At 55.0% G+C, this 21,636-nt stretch overlaps 1 protein-coding gene across 7 annotated transcripts; it reads right to left on the reverse strand.

Moving 5' to 3' along the window:
• Window positions 1–1,613: 1,613 nt before the first annotated feature.
• Window positions 1,614–19,733, reverse strand: ZNF205 (zinc finger protein 205). Of its 7 annotated transcripts, none has more exons than XM_045072027.1 (9): window positions 19,588–19,733; window positions 11,732–11,828; window positions 9,846–11,349; window positions 8,588–8,710; window positions 5,625–5,838; window positions 5,227–5,318; window positions 4,714–4,834; window positions 3,072–3,173; window positions 1,614–2,810 (listed from the first exon to the last, which is right to left on the reverse strand). In XM_045072027.1, exons 3-9 carry the CDS (start codon window positions 9,918–9,920, stop codon window positions 1,768–1,770), a joined length of 1,770 nt encoding a protein of 589 aa, XP_044927962.1. In that variant the 5' UTR covers window positions 9,921–11,349; window positions 11,732–11,828; window positions 19,588–19,733; the 3' UTR covers window positions 1,614–1,767. The 7 variants fall into 7 exon arrangements, with proteins under 7 accessions (XP_044927962.1, XP_012910507.1, XP_044927963.1 ...); XM_013055053.2 differs by lacking the exon at window positions 19,588–19,733 and having other exon boundaries at window positions 9,846–10,070; window positions 11,276–11,349; window positions 11,732–12,389; XM_045072028.1 differs by lacking the exon at window positions 19,588–19,733 and having other exon boundaries at window positions 3,072–3,170; window positions 11,732–12,390.
• Between the last annotated feature and the right edge of the window lie 1,903 nt (window positions 19,734–21,636).

Consider the following 21,636-nt stretch of genomic DNA (forward strand, 5'->3'; position numbering starts at 1 on the left):
TAAATAAATAAAATCTTCAAAAAAAAAAAGAAAAAAAAAAAAAAGCCCAAGGAAGCAAATGCATATCCACAGTGCAAATAAACTAGTACCAAGTTAATAAGTGTCCTTTTTGCCTCTTTTCATCAGAAAACAAGTTTCTGGAAGCAGCATGCCTGCTTTAGGTGAACAAGCCCCCTTCAGCCCCTTACACTGAGCCAAGCTGAGAAATTCCATTTCTGAGTGACCAGAGAGCCATGAAGACAAGGTGAAGGGAGAAAACAGCTTTCTTTCTCATGTCTTCAAGAACTGCCATCTAATTCAACCAGTCCAGCCAGTGACCCGGCCCTAGATCCCACTGAGACCTCCCAAGCACAACCAAGTTCTGCACAGGTTCCCACTAGTCAGCAGCTTCCTGGCATCTGGCTGATGACCTGCTCTCCGACTTGCCATCTTCAGCTGAGTCCAGCACCCCTGAAGATCGAATCAACAATCTGACTTATCCTTTTTGGACCACCCCACCTCATAACATGCACCAGACAGCCAGTAGTTGTTGCATGGAAACAGGGTATTCTTTACACAATGAAATCCCTGGACCTAAACCCCAGCTTGCAGCTCTCTGGTTGTTGGCTAAGTTCCTGGAGCTCTCTCTCGGCTGTTTCCTCATCTATAAGACCAGGACAGAGTCCACTGCTCAGAGTTGTAGAGACTAAAAGTGACATACACATGGCAATTGGCCCCTCAACTAGCAGTTATGACTATTGTCAGTCCCCTCTCCTGCTCGAGCTCCTGTGGGAGCCAGGAGCCAGCCTGGGCTGCAGCCACCCTGCCAGCGCCGTGACCCAGGCAGGCAGGTAGAGGCTCAATGGCCTCCCACATGCGGGTGCCCTCAAGGTCAGTCAGTGTCAGAACCAAATGTCATCTTGGGAGCCAACCTGCAAATCCTGGGTAATAAGCAGGCTGAGCCCATTCCTCCCTGGGGGGAAAAAGGCGGGGGCGGAGAGAAGAGAAAACAGAAGTACAGAGATCAAAAAGCAGAAGGCCAAGAGTAAAAGAGCCAGACAGGGGCAGGTAGGGCAAATCATAAAGGACATGTACAAAGAAGCCACGGAGGTGAAAAGTAGCAGAGAGAACTGGCAGCAGCCTCAGAAGGCACCAGGAGGGACAGTGGTCCCTAGCAAAGGGAGGAATCCTCACTGGATTATAGCTGGGCCTCAGTAGAAATGCATGGAAAATGTCCAGTCACAAAACAGGGGTCCAGTACCTGAGACAGGAGACAGGGGGGCGGCAGAGCATGAGTTCCCAGCTGGCTCAGGTCTGCTCCAGCTCCCAAACGGAAGAGCAGAGAGAGGGTGCTGGGCTCAGTGGGCCATGCCCCTGGGACAAGAGTGATGCCAGCAACAGCAGCAGGCCACCCCTCCACGCGGATCCACGGTCTCACAACTGGCTGGCTGGCATCAGGTTTGGAAACCTCTCTGTGCCCAGAAGCCTTTGCTCATTGACTTCAGTTCTGGGTGCTCTGGACTGGCCCCATGACAGGTCAAGGCTGGGAAGAGTACCCAAGCCCCCAGGACAATGACTCAGGGATGCCTCAGCCACGCTCACCACCAGGGCCCCACGAGACCAAGCACAAGTGGTGGGTGGAATTCCAAGGCCTTTAATTCGTAGCCAGCGTGCCCGCGCCTCGCCCTAGCTCCTGTGTTGCCATGCCCCGCCCCATGCCGGCACCCCCCACTCCCTTCCCACAACCCCTCTCACGCTGCCCTCGCGCATTCCCCTCCCCCCCGCCTCCTAAGTGGGAGCAGGTGGGGGTGCAGCCAGAGCCCCCGCCGCCCCCAGCATCAGCATGGCCAGGGCCTTGGGGCCTGTCGTGTGGATCTTCTCATGCCGGTGCAGGTTGGAGCGGCGGCTGAAGCTCTTGCCACAGAGGGGGCAGGAGTAGGGCCGGACGCCGCGGTGGGTGCGCTGGTGGGCAGTGAGGTGGGAGCTGTGGCTGAAGCTCTTGCCGCAGTCGAGGCAGTGGTAGGGCTTCTCGCCCGTGTGCGTGCGGTTGTGCGCGATGAGGTTGGAGCGCTGGCTGAAGCACTTGCCGCACTCGGGGCATGGGTAGGGCTTGACCCCGGTGTGCGTGCGCTGGTGGGTGACCAGGGCCGAGCTCTGCGTGAAGCACTTGCTGCAGACGGGGCACTTGTGGGGCTTGGCGCCTGTGTGCGTGCCCTGGTGGGTGACCAGGTCCGAGCGGCGGGTGAAGCGCTTGGCGCAACGGTCGCACACGTAGGGCTTCTCGCCCGTGTGGATGCGCTGGTGCTGGATCAGCGTCGAGTGGTGGCTGAAGCTCTTCCAGCAGGAGGGGCAGGTGTAGGGCTTCTCGCCTGTGTGGATGATCTGGTGCTGGATGAGGTGTGAGCTGCGGCCGAAGCGCTTGCCGCAGTCCGTGCAGGTGTAGGGCTTCTCACCCGTGTGCGTGCGCCGGTGGGTCACGAGGTGCGAGTGCCAGCTGAAGGCCTTGCCGCACTGCTCACACTTGTACGTCTTCTTGCCAGCGTCACCGTCGGGGACCAGGCCCTCCTCGCTGCTCTCGGGGGCCCCCACCCGCCCCTCTCTGGCTTTCTCTGTGAGGCTGGCGTTGGGTGGCGCCGGTTTTGCCGGCATCTCCTGCAGGGGACCCGGCTGCCCACCGTCTCTGGCCTGTCCTGAGCTCTGGCCACTGCCGGTTTGCTGCCCACATGGCTGGACGTCCCCCGGGGCTCTCCCCATCCTGCTTCTGGAAGCCTTCACATCCCCCAGGGCTGCCAGGGATGGGGCCGGCTCCTCCTTGCCCGCCTCAATGGCTCCTGGAGAAAGAGTTTCCAGCAAGACAGAAAGACTTCCGTGAGGGACCCAGGGGAATTCAGGAAAGGAAGGTAAGAGCGAGGACCCTGGAAGGAAAAGCCACCACCCCGGCAGAGGACAGGACACCGGCAGCCCTGTCCCTGGCATGGGTCTGCACCCCAAGCAACAGAGAGCCCGTGCTGACAAGGGGCACCCGGGAGTGACAGCAAGGAGCCCACGGCCCCGTGCCACAGCGCCTGCCCACCTGTCACCTCTGCACACACCTGTCTTCTCCTTGTCATCTCCCATCTGCTGGCTCGAGCTCGATGCCTCACCCTTGCCCTGTCCCTGGGAGCCCCAGAGAGGTCTGCTGAAGGGAAATCCTGCTGAGAAGAGAGACACGAGATGCTATGCTCAGTTGTGGAACCCCCATGCTGCACAGCAGGAGACAACCCCCCCAAACGAAGAGGCAGAAATGGGGAGGCAGCTCTGCAAACATGGAGTAGAAAGACACAAGCTAAATTTAAAAAATAAATAAATAAAAGACACAAGCTGAAAACTCGCATGGGGTCCGGAGTCCAGCCCCCCGTAGGCAGCGCACTGTAGGGGAACTGCCTGACTCACTCTCCTCAGGGCTGAGGTGGGCTCCACCTTGTTTCCCTGAATGAGCCCCAGAGGCAAAAGGAGAGGGGCCAGGTGAGGTCAGCTGCTGATAACCCCCTTTGTCACACAGGCCCCCAGGTGCAGGCCCAGCAATGTCTCCAGGCCCGCAGCTCTCCAGACCAAGGGCAAGAAGGGCTCCTGGGGGAGGGACAGTGGTGGACCGAAGCCCAGGGGGAGGGCCCGGGAGAAGAGGCCAGGGGTGCCATTGGCCCAGAAGTCAGGGACCAGCAGCCCCCTGGCCAAGTCCCCTGGGGCAAGGTCCTGGGGCTTCTGGTCAAGTCAGAGAGCAGAGCGGCCCAAACCACACCATGCAGGAAGAGAGGAGTGTGTGGGACCCGCCCCTGGGTTTCGGGCACTTGTGAGGCTGGCCGTGGGGCTGCAGGTGGGTGCTGAGTTCCCTCTGATCTCCCAGGACTTGCCTGGGCCTGCCGCTCTGGGCCGTGAGGAGTGCTACGATGGGTGGTGAGCAAAGCCAAGAAATTAAAGGCGTGAGCTGTCCTGACTCCGAAGCCCACCGCCGAGGTCAAGGTGAAATCACCAAGTCCCTGGCTCTCCTAGACCAGCAAGTATGCCCCTGGTAGGTACTGACAGACAAACAGGCAGATTGAACTGAATGGCAATGAAGGAATGAGCGCCAGAAGCTCCTCTCAATTCTGCCAACAAAAACAGGGTCTGAAACAGAGAAGTTGGGGTGCTGGGACTTGATTTACCATAAGAAACAATGAGGGACCCAAGGCCCGTCTGAAGAGAGGATAGGCCCCTTGGGGTGGATGTGACAGCTCAGGGTCTGGGGGCCTGGAGAGATGAGCTGGCACCAGGACCCCCCATCCCCTGGCACAAAGTCCCGATAGGCAGCCAAGCTCTCCACACACACACCTCTCAGGTGGGGCTTGGAGGAGCAGGACGGTGGCAGGAGCAGCCCAACACCGCAGAAGGACCAGGCAGCAGAAGCGCAAGGCCAGCGCTGCCTGGCGCAGTGGCCACTCGCCACGAGTGGCTACGATAATTCAAACTTGACCGGTTAAAAGCAAATCAAGGATCAGCCCAGGCACTCCAGCCACATTTCTGGTGCTGAGCAGCCAGTGGCTCGTGGTCTCCAGGTCAGTGCAGAGCGCGTGTCTTTCACCAGGGAGAACAGAGCGGCCCACGTGGATGCTTGAGAAGCTTAAGCCCGAGATGGGGGGAGGAGGGGGTGGCAGGACAGCCCCACCTCTGGCATCGGGCCTCAGAAGTGGCCACCCCAGCACAGGCTCGGGCCCTTACCCAGGGACAGTCCGTTCCTCTTCTGCAGGACATCCCTGTAGAAGCTTTGCTGGGCGTGGTCCAGCCGACCCCACTCCTCCCTGGAGAGGTACAGAGCCACATCCTCAAAAGTCACCGGCATCTGCAACACAAAATGCCCACTCTCCAGGGCACGCCGGGACACCCGGGGAGGGGGGGGAATGGCTCCAAGATGAGGGCCGCCCCTGCCCCTGGCCCCTAGCCCACTGCCCCAAGCAAGGCCTGTGCTCCCATCTGACGGTGAAACAGGACAGCCACCCAAGGGGGGCATTTTTTTTTTGGTGGGGGAGGGGTGTAAAAAACAAAGCAGTTGTGTACCACAGACGATAAAACACAAAGAAAAGGCCCTTTCTGGCACCACAGTCAAAGCTCAGGATGTCCAGGCGCCCCCCTCCTCCAGCCCCCAGATCCAGACAACGAGGCCCCGTCTGAGATGCCACTCCTTCATGTCCTTGTGCTCTCCGTCCAGCCGTGCACCTGATCGGGGACACTGACCTGGGACCAGGCGGTGAGCAGCGCCGCAGCCATCTGGCGGTCTCTGGTCCGCCCCTCTCGAGAGAACACAGGGATCTGGGGGGAGGGGAGGGCTGAGAGAGCAGAGAGGTCCTCAGGGCGGCCACCTCACCCTGCTGGGCCCCGCTGCTGCCCCTGAGCCGACCCCAGGGGACACCAGAGCTGCCTCCAAATCCACCCCAACCCGACCCAAGAAGAGGGTCAGCAGGCTCTGAGGTAGCGCAGGAGCGGCCTCTGAGGGGCAGGTGGGCAGACATCCGGGCATCTCCATGGCAGGAAAGCTCATGCCCTGACCCCCTGTGCTATGAACCTCCACCTCCCCCCACAGCTGCCACCCACAAAGAGCCTCCCTCCACATCCTTCTCCATCCCTGTCCTCACCTCCACCAGGCAGGAAGAGAGCCTTCTCCTTAGAGCCCTGGCTTAGGGACACCCAGCTTGGCGTTCCCAGAGCCCCATCCCCCTGCCATGCCCCCTCGGGGTGTGGCTCTTCTGCCTCCATCTTGATGTGCAGTGACTCCCGAGTGGCTCCCAAAGGCACCATCTCCTCCGACTCAGAAAGCATTTCTGGACAAGGATGCCCATGGCCCAGAACCTAGGAACGACAGCCCCCATCAGTACGTGGGCAGAGAACAGGAGACCCAGCCGAGCTCCGCACCTGAAGGTCCTGGCAGGGGCCGCACACACCCAGATCCAAGGCACAGCCTGAAGAGCGGCCCTTGCTTCCTTCTGCTGGCCCTGGGGACCCACACATCTCTGGTTTACCGACACAAGGCCGAGGCAGCCAGGGAACGAAGGAAAGAAGGGAAGGCTCGGGGTCGGGCGAGGGGCAGATGCCTCTTCTCAGTTCCAGCCTCGTGCCTCCCACAGCAGCACGGCCTGTTCCTGTTTAACAATGAGGAAACTGAGTGCAGTGGATTGAATGTGTCCCCCCAGATTTCATGTCGCTCGGAACCTCAGAACATGACCTTATTTGGAATAAAGTTCTCCACTGATGTAATTAGTTAAGGATCGGCTCCATAGCTCAGGGTTAGTTAAGGATCTTGAGAGGAAATCATCCCACATTTAGACTGGGCCCTAAATCCGATCACTGGTGTCCTGATAAGAGGAAAAGACATGGAAATACAGAGAAAGCCACATGTATATAGAGGCAGAGCTGGGGGACAGAAGCCGCAGGACACATGGAGCCGCCAGACCCTGAGAGGCAGAAGGAGCCTCCTCCTCGAGGCTGGGGAGGGAGCCCCGCCAACACTGTGACCCCGGCCTCTCAAACTGAGGGAATAAATGCTGGTTGTTACACAGACACAGGACACTGTGATCCCGGCTCAGAGGTCAGACAACAGCCCAAGGTCAGAGAGCCCATCAGGGCTTGGCGAGAAGTGGAACTCAAGGGTAGCCAACTCACAAGTCAACGCCAGAGCCACCATTTCTTGGAGATGACAGGGAGGTATCATGTGGCCTTGGGCCATTTCCAGCCTGACTCAATGTGGAGTTTTGGGCTTTGGAGAAAAAGGCCCAAGGGTACCACTAACTGTGCCATGGCCTGGGCCTGCCTCCATCCGACAGAGGGAAAACCTCCCAGCTCACCCCTTCAGCACCACCCACTGCCATGGCACTTCCAGTGTCCCCCCACTTCACACCAGCCCCAGCTCCAGCCCCTGGGATGGGGAGGAAGAGCCTTTGGAGTCAGGCAACCAGGGTTCAAATCTAGGCCGGCCCCTCATTAGCTGCTCAGCCCCAAGTAGGCAACACAAACCTCGAGAGTTTGGGGCAAGTCACTTTCTTTGCATTGGGAGGCCCCCGGTGAGGCCTCACTGGCCTCCGCAGCTCAGGGACCCGCCAGGCTTCTCCCTGTGCCACCTCCACCTCCATCTACATTAGGGTCTCAAAGAGAAAGACCCTCAGGCCAGGGAGCCACCTGGGCCAGGCAGCCTCCAAGACTCAGCTGCTCTGCCTCATACACAGATAACCTGTGAGAAAGAGCTGTGCGCTCTGGAACATTCTGGATAAACACAGAGTGGAGCCAATAATTATTACTACTCCTCTCCTGTGTGAGCTGACGGACTCCAACAGCAGCAGAGAATGTCAGGGACGCGTGAGGCCCACTGGGTGTTACAAAGGCACCGTGGAAGCGGAAGCAAAAAGTGCAGGGGCTTCTTTGTGCTTCTGCGGTACGAAAATGATACAGACGGTCCCCGGCTTACAACGGCTCAACTTAACCAGTTTTCGACCCGACGACGGTACAAAAGGGATATCCATTCCACAGAAACCGTACTTTGGGTTTTGAATTTGCATCCTCTGCTGGGCTAGTGATCTGCAGCTCGGTCGTCCCTGGGGAGGGAGGCGGCAGGAGCCGCAGCTGCCGGTCAGCCACGCGGTCACAAGAGGAAACGACCCACAAACTGTGTTTCTCCTTCAGTACGGTCGTACTCACCACTTCATTATGGAAGAGGCTTTGCGGGAGGAGATTCTGCCTGACTACGGGCTGATGTTAACGTGTTTTGAGCACGTCTGAAGGAGGGAGATTAGGCCATGATGCTCAGAAGGTTACTGTGTTAAATGCATTTTCAACTTCTGATACTTACAATGGGTTTATCGGGATGTAACCTCGTCGCAAGTCAAGCAAGATCTGCACTTGATTTGTATTTGAACCTACAACCCCTGGAAATGCGAGTTGAGGTGTTAAGGGTTTCTCTGACCTAGGTTCTAGTTGCTGTGGATGTTTCTATTTTCTGTATTACACTAATTACCACCTCAGAGCCTCCCAACCGCCTGGAACAGCCTGTGGGAACAGCAGGCACATGACAGATGTTTTACAGATGACACACCTGGTTCCCAGAGGCAGGGGACTTGCCCAAGGTCACACACCTGGCCGCAGGTGACTCATGTTCCTTTGATTCCAAGCCCAATGGCCCTGGTCGCCCCCACCACCACCGCCACCGAAGGTTATAATTACACATGTGGGCAACAGGTACATGAAGGACTAGGTGCTTAGACCCAGAATGGAGATGGGGTCCAAAGCAGAAGGGAGGGTAAACTGAGGCTTCCCTGCGTGCTCTGGACACCGTTCGGAGAGGAACCCCACCAGGAGAATGCCCCATGCAGCCTCCCTGCTATTTTGTATGGCCTTTGGCCAAATGACAACTGAACTCACCAGGCAAAGCAGAGAAACTTGGTAGCTGTCGATTCCCACCACCTTTTCCACCTCCCATCACCCCCATCCACCAGCTCTGCACCCCGGTGAGCCTAACTCTTCCACTGGTCTAGGCACCTTGCCTTGAAAGTCTCCTCCTGCTCCCTGTCCTTCCAGGGCACGCATCCCTTACCCAGCACCCTGTCCATACCTCTCGGGCTCTCTCCTTGTCCTGGGCAGCCCGGGTGCCTCCGCCATCCGCAGACATTTCTATCTCAGAGGTAGGAAGCACAGCTGAGTCGTTGGCCAACCCCTGCCAGCTCTGGCCAGGAGCCTGGAAGAGCAGGAAGAAGTCAGCCAGCGTCTCCCTGGTACCTCTGAAGCAGTGTGAAAATCCCCCACGCAGGACCAGACCCACCCGTGGTCCCAATCAGAAATAAACCTTCCAGGGGCGCCTGGGTGGCTCAGTGGGTTAAGCCGTTGCCTTCGGCTCAGGTCATGATCTCAGGGTCCTGGGATCGAGTCCCGCATCAGGCTCTCTGCTCCGCAGGGAGCCTGCTTCCCTTCCTCTCTCTCTGCCTGCTTCTCTGCCTACTTGTGATCTCTCGCTGTCAAATAAATAAATAAATAATCTTAAAAAGAAAAAGAAAGAAATAAACCTTCCAGCTGCCTTCCAGTGACCTCACTCCCTAGGATGGTTTTTGGTCCCTCGCTTAACAGAATGCTACTCTGTATCGTCCCCTTTGTCACTTAAGCCAGAACTCTGCATCTCTGAGCAGCCCAGTTGGGAAAGTCAGGGCTGACTCGGCGTCTGTCTCTCCTGCCATCAGGAGCCGAAAGGACTGCAGAGATCCTATAAACAGGTGCTGGGTGTGGCCACACCCGTCACAGCCAGCTCCGTGGGAGAATCAAGGCCCCACCGTCTCCCAGGCCCTGGATACACACACCCCGCACTCGACCTGACTTGGCCCTGCCTGGGATGCAGAAACTGAGCAGCCCGAAACTGCAACCACCTGCCAAGTCCATCCTCCTCACGGACCTGGACAGACCATATCCTTCCCCTTCCCGAACCTGGGTCCAGGCCCCTTTTTCTCCCCACCAGCCTGAAGCCTTCCACCTCTGACCCCGTCCCCTCCTGCCAGCTGACCACCCACAAGGATCTCAGGATCAGGCACCCTCCCTGGCGCCCCTCTCACCGAGGCGGAGGCGGAGGGGGCACCTCGGACGGTGGGGGGGCCCCCTTCCCCGGGGAACGGAGACTCCACAGCCTGCAGCGGGCCGGGAGCCGGGTGGAGACTGGGATTAGGGACAACAGGAAGTCCCTCCCAGATCCCGTTCCCCACGCAGCTGCAGCCCTACAGGGTTCCTGGCTTCGAGGGTTCCGGGTCTGGGGTCCTGAGCGGGGCTGCACTTGATCTCAGCCGGGAGGTGAATCCTAAATCCTCACTGCCCGCTCACGATCACTTTACCTGGTGTGCACTTGTGAAACCAGCAAAGCAGGGATGCCAGAACGGGGAAATACATTCTCTGGAAGGTTCTGACATTTGACGTTTCAGAGAGGGCACTGCAGCTGTTCTCACAGAAGGAAGGACACTCTCCTGGGGAGAGGGGCACGATGGTCCTCTTCGACACACAGGGCTTCTGGAGGTCTTGTGGTGTCTCCATGGAGACGTTCCTGGATTTCACCTTAGGCCCTGAGGCCAGTGAGCAGGGGAGAGTCTTGGGCTCTCCCCAAGACTGGCATGGAGTTCTGTCTCCCTCAGAACAAACTTAGTAAACAGGCCTGGGAACCTACCCTCAGCCCCATGCCCCACACCCTGAGGCCCTACCCTCACCCCCGTGCCCCAATCCTTGAAATGATGTTGGACCAATGTGAGATTCCTCTAGACTCCTCTCCCCACCTCCATCTCCAGGCTGGGGAGTGTAGCAGGGGTAATGGGGTCTGACCCAGCCATCCACAGGCTCCCAGACTCCAACTCTCAGTCTTGGCCTTCCCTTCGGACCCTGAGAGCCAAGGCTCCCAAAATTGAGGCTCAGAGACTGCTTCACTTCTAGGGTGAAGAACTCATCTCCCCCCTGAGCAGGGCACAGGGGATGGGTGTCAGAAGAGGGGGGCCAGCTCCGGAGTCAGATTCCAGGAACCTCCCTATAACTATGGCCTCCGACCATCAGAGTCCTCTGACATGTATCCATTTCACCCTGTAAGGCAGGCCCTGTGCTGGCCTACAGGTGTACTATGTGGGCCCACAGGGGTTTGATTTCTTTAAAACTTAGTTTCCAACATTTAACAATTAGTATATTTGTCATAAAATCGATTTTCTTGAAAAATCAGAACATTGGGCAACCCCGGACTCATATTCCTCACATTCGGGGGCCGTTCTCACATAGCTGTACATGGTCCCCACTTGCTCCTGTAGCATTTTGAACTCTGATATAGCCTTCTGTCACCTTGATGAACAAAAAATATTAGCCTTGGGGTCTGGTCAGTATTTCCAGGTGTTTTAATCCTCAAGGCAAAGAGGGATATCCAAAGTTGTAGCCAAAGTCAATACCGCTGTCAAGCCAGAGAGCTATAAACTGAGAAGTCACAGGGGGCTGTGAAAAAAGATTGACAACTCAGTCCGTGACTGTTTCTCCATCAACATGGACCATGACCAGTGTCCAGAGTAAGGGGACTCACTCCTGAGGTGACCCATTTCAGCCCACATCAGCTCTAGCTGTGCACCGAGTCCCAACACAGTGGGTGTGTCCTGATTCACGGGCAAACGTTTCTCTACCAGACAAAAGGGATACTGGGGAAGCCCAGCAGTTTGGATACCACCAGGGAATCACCTAAACTAGACCAAATGAAGTCTCAACATTTATTTAAGTGTTCGGAAAATATGTATTAAGCACTTACTATATGACAGACATTAGCCCCTTCTTGGAGATGAGAGGAAACACCTCTAGGGCTGGCTCTAGGACTGCGCAGGTCTAGGAGAAAGAGTGTTCACAGTTGCTGTGTGGGAACTGCAGTCCCTAAAAGACTGCAGAAAGGCACCAGGGAAAGCAGAGATCAAAAACCTAAATGCCTCGAACAAGTGGGCAGCACCACAAATGACCGGTGGCTTGGGTGCAAGACGGTAGTAGGGGAGGGGCTGCAGGGCCCTCAAGAAATCATATTTTGTTCAAAGGGGGCAGCTGGGGGCTCAATATTGCCAAAGCTTGAGAATTTTTCAAGAAAAGCCGAAGAAGAAGAAGAAGAATTGCATTGATGTGAAATGTTGACAATTCAAATAAAAAATTTAAGAACTCCATACAACTCCAGCAGAAAACACCTGCTGTCTAGCTCCTGGGGCACCAGGGATGTACTCACCTCCGGAGCCTGTCACGAGGATAGCTATATCATGGATGGAGACGCTTATCTGAGCTGTGGACCAGCAAACACTCCCGCATCTGGCGGCTTCACTGAGCTTAAGAAGAGATCAACTTCAGTAAATAAATCATGGGATCTACCTTCAGAGATTAGCCTGAGAACTGACTTCGGCCTCACAAAAATGCTCACAATAATTAAAACTAGAAAAAGGAATCACATGAAGCAAGAAGGGAAAAAATGTTTAAAAAGTAAAGGGAGGAGAGCATGTAGTCATGAAGGCTGTTCAGCCAGGCTGGAGACGGGGTAATGCAGACCTCTCTGCAGCCTTAGGGAGGACAGGCGGTAAGGGGAAATAAAGGAACGTGAGAGAGGCCAAGGAAAAACAGGAATAATCGAGGAAGCACAGAGCAAACGTTAAGCACGGAAAAAGAAAAGGAGAGCGGATAGGTGGGGAAATCCCATAGGTGGGGTCCCAGGAATACAAATTTTTTTGAAGAAAATAACTAAGAACGCCCAGGGCCACGGAGAGCAGGGCATGGGCGCCCCCGCGGCCAGCAGCAAGCCCGAAGCCCGGTGCCCTGACGCCTGGCGGCAGCACGAGCCAGCGTTCCCCGCCGCGGGACGCCAGCGAGCCCCCTGCCTCCTGCAGCCCTAGCGGGCGGAACACGGACGCCGGAGCGCGTCGCCCAGGCAACGCCGCCACCCCGCCCACGCGCTCACGCAAGCCACGGTGATTGGCTGGAGCCCGACAACCTGGCCCGTGCGCGCCTCCAGGGCTCCGCCCCGGCCTGCGCGCTCCCGTCCGCGCCCACGAGAGACAGCTGCGCCGAGGGAGGAGGTTAACGCTGGTGCCTCCTGCCCTTGGCCGGTGTGCCCGCGTTTCCCGTCCGGCTGCCCCATCTCAACTTCCGGCTTCCCGGCGCTCTCGCTACGCCGCCTTGTGGCCATCGTGCGGGGGGGACAGCCGGGGCGGTGAGGACCGTGGGGCGGACAGCCGGGAGCTCTGGAGTCGGCGTCCCGCGTGGGGAAACTGAGGCTGTCTGCATGAGGGCCCGGCGCCCCGTCTGGCCCCCGACACTCACCTGTTCTGAATTTTGTTTCAAAAACGGGAGTGAAGCGTGCGCTGCCGCCCTGCCCCCTCTGTGGCACATTCCTTGCTCAAGATAAAAACAGACGGAGGGAAAGGAACGTGCTGGGTCAAAACCAAACCACCAGACATTAGTCGAAGCAGGGAAAGCCTGCTTTATTCGGTAACCGCTGACAACTGGGGAAAGAGCTGAGCTCCGACTGGTCTGTGCAGAGGGGGCTGGGGTTTTAAAGGGAGAAGGGAGGGAGAGAGCAGAGCCCACTGGAGTCACGGTCAGGAAGGCCACGAGGCTCCTTCCCAGGCAGCAACACCAAGGGCTTTCTTCCATGATCGTCAAGGCCAGCGGCTTCAGCTTCTGCCTCGGCCAGGCAAGCTGTGAATTCCAAGGCCAGAACCACCCCCATTCCCCACCCCACACCCGGTCAAATGTAAAAGGGTAGACTGGAAATGTTCCTGGATCACCCACATCCCAACTTCCGGAACACTGGCTTGATCTGGGAGCTAGACAGCGGACAGTACAGGCAGGGAGCGGACACGCTAGTAAAACTAGGCTAAGAGCTCAAGACTCACTCCGGCTGATCCTTTGGTGTGGAAATAAGTTAAGTTACTTTTTCGTTAGAGACTTGTGCATTTTTAGGAAACCAGAACAGTGTCATCACCCCAAAATACCTTCGTTGGTGTGGCCACCTCCTATCATCTCATCCCTAAAGTGTCCCCCAGTCTCAGCAGAGTTTCAGGTTACATTCACACTTACAAGCCTAAGACACTGAGGCAGATGGGGATGGGGGTCTCAGAAGGCATCGCGCTGGCTTAGCACCAGAGGACCCTTACCTGAGGCCCCTTATGGGAGCAAATGGCAGTGGCACCAGAGCACCTGCCTTTGGTGGCCTTTTTGGCTGATATTTACAGCCCTTTGTCCTGCTGCAGTCTCCCTCCCCCACTCTCCAGCCCTCAGACTCCCTCTACATGTCTTGTGGTCTCTCCCACAGAATCTTTTATATTCGGACTTTACTGGGTGTGGGGGGAAAATGTAGAGCTTCCATTGGCTTTTACTTCTCTCATCTTTTCACAAATTCAGTTTTTTTTTTTTTTTAAGATTTTATTTATTTGTCAGAGTGAGCACAGGCAGACAGAGTGGCAGGCAGAGGCAGACGGAGAAGCAGGCTCCCGCTGAGCAAGGAGCCCGATGTGGGACTCGATCCCAGGACGTTGGGATCATGACCTGAGCCAAAGGCAGTGGCTTAACCAACTGAGCCACCCAGGTGTCCCCACAAATTCAATTTTTGCGAATTTTTTTTTTAAAGTAGCCTCTAAAGCCAGCATGGAGCCCAAGGCAGGGCTTGAACTTACGACCCTGAGATCAAGACCTGAGCTGAGATCAAGGGTCAGATGCTTAACTGACTGAAATACACAGGCGCCTCTTCAGAATGTTTTATAATGTGGGGGGAAATCGGCCAATGATAAGAATCAGGGCCCTTGGAGAGATGGCTGGTCCTAAGTCCAGCTCAAGATTTACACAAGATGAATCTATAGATGGTGAGAGGGGAAATGGTGCACAAGTGTGTAACAAAATAGTCTTCTTTTTTAAAAGATTTATTTATTTATTTGACAGACAGAGATCACAAGTAGGCAGAGGCAGGCAAAGGGGTGGGGAGGCAGGCTCCCTGCTGTGCAGAAATCCAGATGCTGAGGCTTGATCCCAGGGCCCTGAGATCATGACCTGAGCCGAAGGCAGAGGCTTTAACCCACTGAGCCACCCAGGTGCCCCTGTAGCAGAATATTCTTTTTTTTTTTTAAGATTTTATTTACTTATTTGACAGATAGAGATCACAGGTAGGCAGAGAGAGAGGAGGAAGCAGGCTCGCCGCTGAACAGAGAGCCTGATGCGGGGCTCGATCTCACGACCCTGAGATCATGACCTGAGCCGAAGGCAGAGGCTTTAACCCACTGAGCCACCCAGGTGCCCCTGTAGCAGAATATTCTAAAGCTGAACATGTACATATCTTGTGACACAGCGATTCACTCCTGGGTAGAAACCCAGCAGTAACTCACATCCATGGTCACGAGACCTACAAGTACTACTACACGTAGCCCAAACTGAAAACCACCCACTGTCTAGGTAGGTGGGGTGAACAAATGAAGCAACAGGGAATACCGTTTGGGAAAGAAGCAACACGTGGATTGACTTGGTCTCCCACTGTGGAGTAAGCAAGATGGAGAATTCCTTGGGGTGCCTGACTGGGTCAGTTGGTATAGCATGCAACTCCTGATCTTGGGGTTCCGGATTCGAGCCCCATCTTGGATTTAGAGATCACTTAAAGGGGCGCCTGGGTGGCTCAGTGGGTTAAGCCACTGCCTTCAGCTCAGGTCATGATCTCGGGGTCCTGGGATCAAGTCCCGCATGGGGTTCTCTGCTCAGCAGGGGGCCTGCTTCCCTTCCTCTCTCTCTGTCTGCCTCTCTGCCTGCTTGTGATCTCTCTCTGTCAAATAAATAAATAAAATCTTAAAAACAAACAAACAAAAAAAAAAACCCAAAATCTTAGGGGCACCTGGGGTGGCTCAGTTGGTTAAGTGTCTGCCTTTAGCTCAAGTCATGATCCTGGGGTCCTGGGATGGAGTCCCACGTTGGGCTCTCTGCTCAGTGGGGAGCCTGCTTCTCCCTCTCCCCCACTACTCATGCTCTTGATTGCTCTCTCTCACATGAATAAGTTAAATATTTTGAAGAGAAAAAAAAAGAAATAAGAAATAAAATCCTTTTTTTAAAGGATTTTTATTTATTTATTTGACAGACAGAGATCACAAGTAGGCAGAGAGGCAGGCAGAGAGAGAGGAGGAAGAAGGCTCCCCACCAAGCAGAAAGCCTGATGTGGGGCTCGATCCCAGGACTCTGGGATCATGACCTGAGCGGAAGGCAGAGACCTTAACCCACTGAGCCACCCAGGTGCCCCAGAAATAAAATCTTAAAAAAAAAAAAAAAAATCCTGTTCCGTGATTCATTTACACAAAGTTCAAAACCAGACCAAAGGTATCTGCGGGGGGGGGGGGGTGGAAGTTAAAATGGTGATTACCGGGCGCCTGGGTGGCTCAGTGGGTTACCCCGCTGCCTTCGGCTCAGGTCATGATCTCAGGGTCCTGGGATCGAGTCCCGCATCGGGCTCTCTGCTCAGCAGGGAGCCTGCTTCCTCCTCTCTCTCTCTGCCTGCCTCTCTGCCTACTTGTGGTCTCTCTCTGTCAAATAAATAAATAAAATCTTTAAAAATAAATAAATAAATAAATAAATAAAATGGTGATTACCGGAGAGGAAAGTGGCCAGAAGGGGGCACCAGAGTCAGGGGGTAATGCAAGGGCTGTCCTCACTTGGTGGAAATTCATTGTATACTTCATCCTTGGTTTGTGCACGTTTCTATATTACACTTAAAATATTTCTTTAAAAGAAAAAATGTGAGTGAAGAGAAACCAGTGGGGTGCCTGGATGGCTCAGTTGGTTACGAACCTGCCTTCCGCTCAGGTCATGATCCTGGGGTCCCATGTTGGGCTCCCTGCTCAGTGGAGAGCCTGTTACTTTCTCCTTCTGCCTGCTGCTCCCCTGCTTGTGTTCTCTGTGTCAGATAAATAAATAAAGTCTTTTAAAAAGAGAGAGAGAGAGAGAAAAACAGGCCATTGCTATGGCCTTGGCAGGTGACGACAGTGGCCTGGACCTGGATGACAAGCAGTGAAGTAGAGACACAGGCAGATTTGAAAAATATTTAGGATATTAACCCTATGGGACTTGGAGACTGACGAGATCTGAGAAGGAGGTAAAGTGAGGGGATCCGAGATAAATCCCAATTTCTGGCTTGAGTGACTGAATGGACCGTCCCACGTTTACCAAACTAGAGAACACCATGGACGCAGAGATTTGATGCAGAAGGCTCACGGGAGCCACGTGTCGAGGACTGGCTATGTCCAGGCACTAAGGACGCAGCCAGGAAGGCCACAGAGCCACTGCATGAGTCTGGTCCTGAACACGAGGACTTTGGGGCATTTACAAGACATCCAGGTAGCAACGTCAAGTGCACAGTCAGAAACAAACGGTAAATCCAGGGATACTGGCACGAAGAATGGTTACAGCTATGAAAGCAGCAAGGGAGGTGTATCAGTTACTTCTTGCTATTTCCCTTTTAAAGATTATTTATTTATTTATTTGACAGACAGAGATCACAAGTAGGCAGAGAGAGAGGCAGGCAGAGAGAGAGGGGGAAGCAGGCTCCCTGCTGAGCAGAGAGCCCGATTCGGGGCTCGATCCCAGGACCCTGGGATCATGACCCGAGCCTAAGGCAGAGGCTTTAACCCACTGAGCCACCCAGGCGCCCCAGTTACTTCTTGCTATTAACAAAGGATCCCAAAACATTGTAGCTTAAAATAAATACTATCTCATAGCTTCTGTACCCTACAGGGCTTAGCTGGGTGCCTCTAGCTCAGGGTCAATAGCTGTGGTCAAGTTGTCTGCTTGAGGGCGCCTGGGTGGCTCAGTTGTTAGGCGTCTGCCTTTGGCTCAGGTTATGATCCCAGGGTCCTGGGATCAAGCCTCCCATCGGGCTCCCTGCTCCATGTGAAGCCTGCTTCTCTCTCTCCCACTCCCTCTGCTTGTGTCAAATGAATAAATAGAATCTTTTTAAAAAAAAAGGAAATTGAAGGTCAAAGGAAGAGGGCAGAAGATGTGACGGTGGGCGGGTGCCGGGGGCAAGATGTCTGCATGGAGCTCAAAGAGCGGTGGAAAACCATGGACAGATTTGTTCAGTAGGGAGAAAAGATTCCATTAAATGATGCTGAAGGCATACAGTTGGTGGCAAATGGCAAAGCTGAGGCTACAGCTCAGGCCTCTGGGGCCAGTGAAACAAACTAGATGAGAGGCTTGGGGCAGGGGGGAGGGGACACAAATTTACAGACACCAAATAAATAGGGAGTGGGGCACAAGGCTTACCTTGTGCTCTCAACACCCCCAGTGTCTCTGGTCCTCAGTGAGGGCTGTGCCCTCCACACCCCGCAATGCAGTCCTTTACTGCCAGCACCACAGGAAAACACTGGGGTCACAGCTGCAGGTAAAGATGTTACTTAACGTGATTTAGGGACAAGCATCTGAGCCTCGGGAATAACCAGACCCTATTTAATAACGGATAACAGAGATCTTTACAGTAATCTTTCCAGAGCTGGAGAAGGATTTCTCTCTTTGCCCTGAATTGTTCTAAATGTGTAAATCCTATGGAAATAGAAGATACAGGAAAACTTGTCTTTCTTTTGCCATCTCTGAAAAGATCTGAGAGAAGACTTCCATCAGTCAGGTGCTCTAAGTGACTAACACCAGACTTAAAAAATATCTTCACATTTGATAAGTCAAGTCCTTGTACACCTGAAACTAATTATGCTGGAATTAAAATAAAAAAATTTTTAAACTATTTTAAGATTTTATTTATTTATTTGACAGACAGAGATCACAAGTAGGCAGAGAGGCAGGCAGAGAGAGAGGAAGGGAAGCAGGGTCCCTGACAAGCAGAGAGCCCGATGCGGGGCTTGATACCAGGACTCTGGGATCACGACCTGAGCTGAAGGCAGAGGCTTTAACCTACTGAGCCACCCAGTGCCCCTGAACTATTAAAAAAAAATTTTTAGAAGATTTTATTTATTTATTTATTTGACAGAGAAAGAGAGCACAAGCAGGGGGAGTGGCAGACAGTGCAAGAGGGAGAAGCAGGCTCCCCACTGTTAAGCAAGGAGCCTGATGTGGGCCTTGACTGCAGGACCCTGGGATCATGACCTGAGCCAAAGGCAACTTCTGAACTAACTGAGCCACCCAGGCGCCCCTAATAATTTTTTTAATTCAGTTTTTTATTTTAGGGGCTACGGCCGCTACTCCCCTATCTTGTGCATGTGCTTTCTCTCACTGTCTCTGTCAAATAAATAAATAAAATCTTTACAAGAATTTAAAAAAGAATTATTAAATCAGAAAACAAAAACAAAAATAAAGTTAGCTTTTTGTTTTTGGTTTTTTTTAAACGCACCAACTACTTAAAAAGAATTCTAAGGTAATGCCTAGAATAGTTTGTGTGCATTTTCAAAATAATTTTAGGAGATATTGAAATATACCCCCCAATAGGTGGATTTTTATTAAAAGTCTCTCCTTTGGAAGTGTGTTTATCACTTGGGGAAATAAGTAACAATCCAGCAACTTTTCATCTGTTAGCAGGTAACGCTGGGGGAGGGCAGTGTATTTTTCAAAGACCAGGGAGATTTTGAAGGGACTTAATGTTCAATAAGCCCTTTTCTCTGCAAAGTCACTTTAGTTAAGGGAAGTCCCCTTATGGTAAGTCCCCGATAGTAAGTCTCACCTGGCCAGGACTTGTCCCCTCCACTCAGCACCGGGTTCCCAGGGGCAGGGACTGCGCAAGAGGCACAGGAGGGAAGCAAGCATTCCCTGAATGAATGAATGAATGAATGAACGAATGAATGGTGCACGCTCCCGGCGGGCCAGGAGCAGGGTTACAGACCAAGCAAAGCCCCGGCCGAGGTTTAGGAAAGGACACCGAAAGCTAGTGTTGCTCTGTCTCAGTGCAGCCGTCAAGCCCTTCTGCCTGGAAGTTCTTTCCGGCGGTTTGGTCAGGCTGGTCTCGGCTCTTCTGACGCATTTCCAGGAAAGCTTCACTTCGAGTCGGGCGCCTGGCACTCCGGGCTGACAGCGGACCCCGAGCCTTCCCGCCTCCCCGGGGCCCTCACGGCGGACTCGGACCCTTACCAGAACAGCGCACGTTCCAGCAGGTCCCCTCCGCCGTATCCGCACAGGTCCCGTTGCCCGCAGTGCAGCCGCCCCCACCCCCAGGGCTCGGACGTGGCCAAGTCCTCAAGGACACCGCCACTGCGGAGCTGGTCAGGCTTGTGGAGCGGACCGCGGAGAGGAGCGCAGGGGGCGCGGCTCTGGAGGCGCCTCCGCCCGAGGGGTGGGGCTTACAGGCTCCGCCCCCGGTAGGTGGAGTTACCGGGCCCCGCCCCGGGGTCGGGTGACCGCCGGGTGCCTTGGGGTTTCTCAGCCCCAGCGGATGCGGGCGTCAGGAAAAGTCCGGGCGGCGGAGCTCTGGGCGCGTTGCGCGCTGCGCACCTCTGAGGGCCGTGGGCTTCGCGGGCCGGCTCCTGAGCCATTCCGGCCGTGTTGACACGTGCTGGCCCTGGGCTAGGTGTGGAGGATGCGGCGCAGACAGGGAAACACCGCTGTCCGCGGGGAGCCTGTGGTCGCGGGAGGAGCACGCTAGACGATGAAAGTAAAGGAACAAGATAAGCCCAGGTGCCAAGTGCACGGAGACAAGAACCCGGCAGTGGAATCAGAGCGAGCGCAGGGTCTGGCCCGGACGGATCCACGAGTCTAAGACTAGGGGCGACCAAAGCCGAACCTTGGCCGCGGAGCAGGTGGCCCCGGGTGTCCAGGACAGGCGGTGCCACGAGAGTGTCTGCGGACTCTGAACTGTAGGTTCCCGCGAGGAAGCGCCCTCCGGGCTGCGGCCGGCCAAGAGCACGATGTGAAAAGACACCTTAGTAGAGCCAAGAGAAAGGCTTGACTTGGAAGCTCAACTTGGGCCCAAAGCCAGTGTGGGGTCCCGTCCCGTCCCTGAAGTCCCTGCTTCCTCTTGGAGAAAGCTGGGACGAAGCCACCTGTCAAGATTCTTGGGAAGATCTTAGGTGGTGTTGATGGCGGGCTTTCCTCCCCCGCCACATGGTCCTGTTACGTCCTTACAGCTCCCGCACACCTGCGTGTAAGCCCTCTGAGGTCCGGGCCTGTTCCTCCTGTTTACCTCAGTACCTGCAACCGTGCCTGGCACATAGCAGGCCCTTGGCAGAGATTTGTCAGATGAATGAAATGCTAGCAAAGGGCCCAGCACATAACAGGCATTTTTAAATGGCCGCTCTGGTCCCCCCAGAAAGTACAGGTTAACAGACCTCCCCGCCTCCCCCACAAGGAGAACAGGAACAGTCCTGATTAGGAGGGGGGCAGTTCTTAACTGGAGGGGTAGCGAGACTCTTCATCTCCTCCCAGGCTAGAGTATCCATTAGCCACTCTGTCCTCATTTCTCTGGCCCCGCCCTCTCCCCCACCGCACTCCCAAACTGGGAGGTGAAGGGTTAACTCTAGGAATCCCCCTCATTACCTGGATGGGACTAGAGCAAGGCACTTCCTGTTCAGTTTTCCCGGAGTCCTTTCCCTGTCTGCCGAGGCTGACTCCGGCCCGGGGCCCTCAAGGAACCCCTAGCACTTCCACCTCTGGAGTGGAGACCCTGAGTGGTGAGTTGCAGGGAAGCCTGGGGTGCAGGGTGCCAGGACAGACCTAAGGAGTTCCTAGCAGCTCGGAGGGAAAAGGAGGACCTGGGCCTCAGCGATGGGATGGGGGATTAGGAAGCTGGAAAAGAAGTCTTGGGAGGGTGTGGGTTGGCTCTGCTGGGAGCTCAGAGCCAGCCAGCTGTGTGGACCTGCCACTATGGGGTCCTCAAGGAGGGTGTGGGGCTTCCTGTAGCATGGGCTTGTGGTACCCACTGGGGAGGGTTAGGCAGGCTCCATGCACTCCAGGTGGACCAGCCGGCGGCATCAACTGAGGCCAGCCCCAGCAAGGGAGCCTAGCCAACAAAAAAGCCGGCCAGTCTCCTTCCAGTTGTGTCCAGGGAGAAGGGGGGCGTTCCCGGTTGAAGATCCTGGCTCTGGGCTCTCCTGTTGTCTGGGTGGGTCTTTGGGCCTCACCTTTACCCTGGGCAGGTCCAGCCATTGCCTCCCCGTGGCTCTGGGCTCCAGATTAAGCCGGTGG

This window comes from Mustela putorius, unplaced genomic scaffold (genome assembly GCF_011764305.1).
Source record: "Mustela putorius furo isolate JIRA1106 unplaced genomic scaffold, ASM1176430v1.1 tig00004007_pilon_pilon_pilon, whole genome shotgun sequence".
NCBI lineage: Eukaryota > Metazoa > Chordata > Mammalia > Carnivora > Mustelidae > Mustela > Mustela putorius.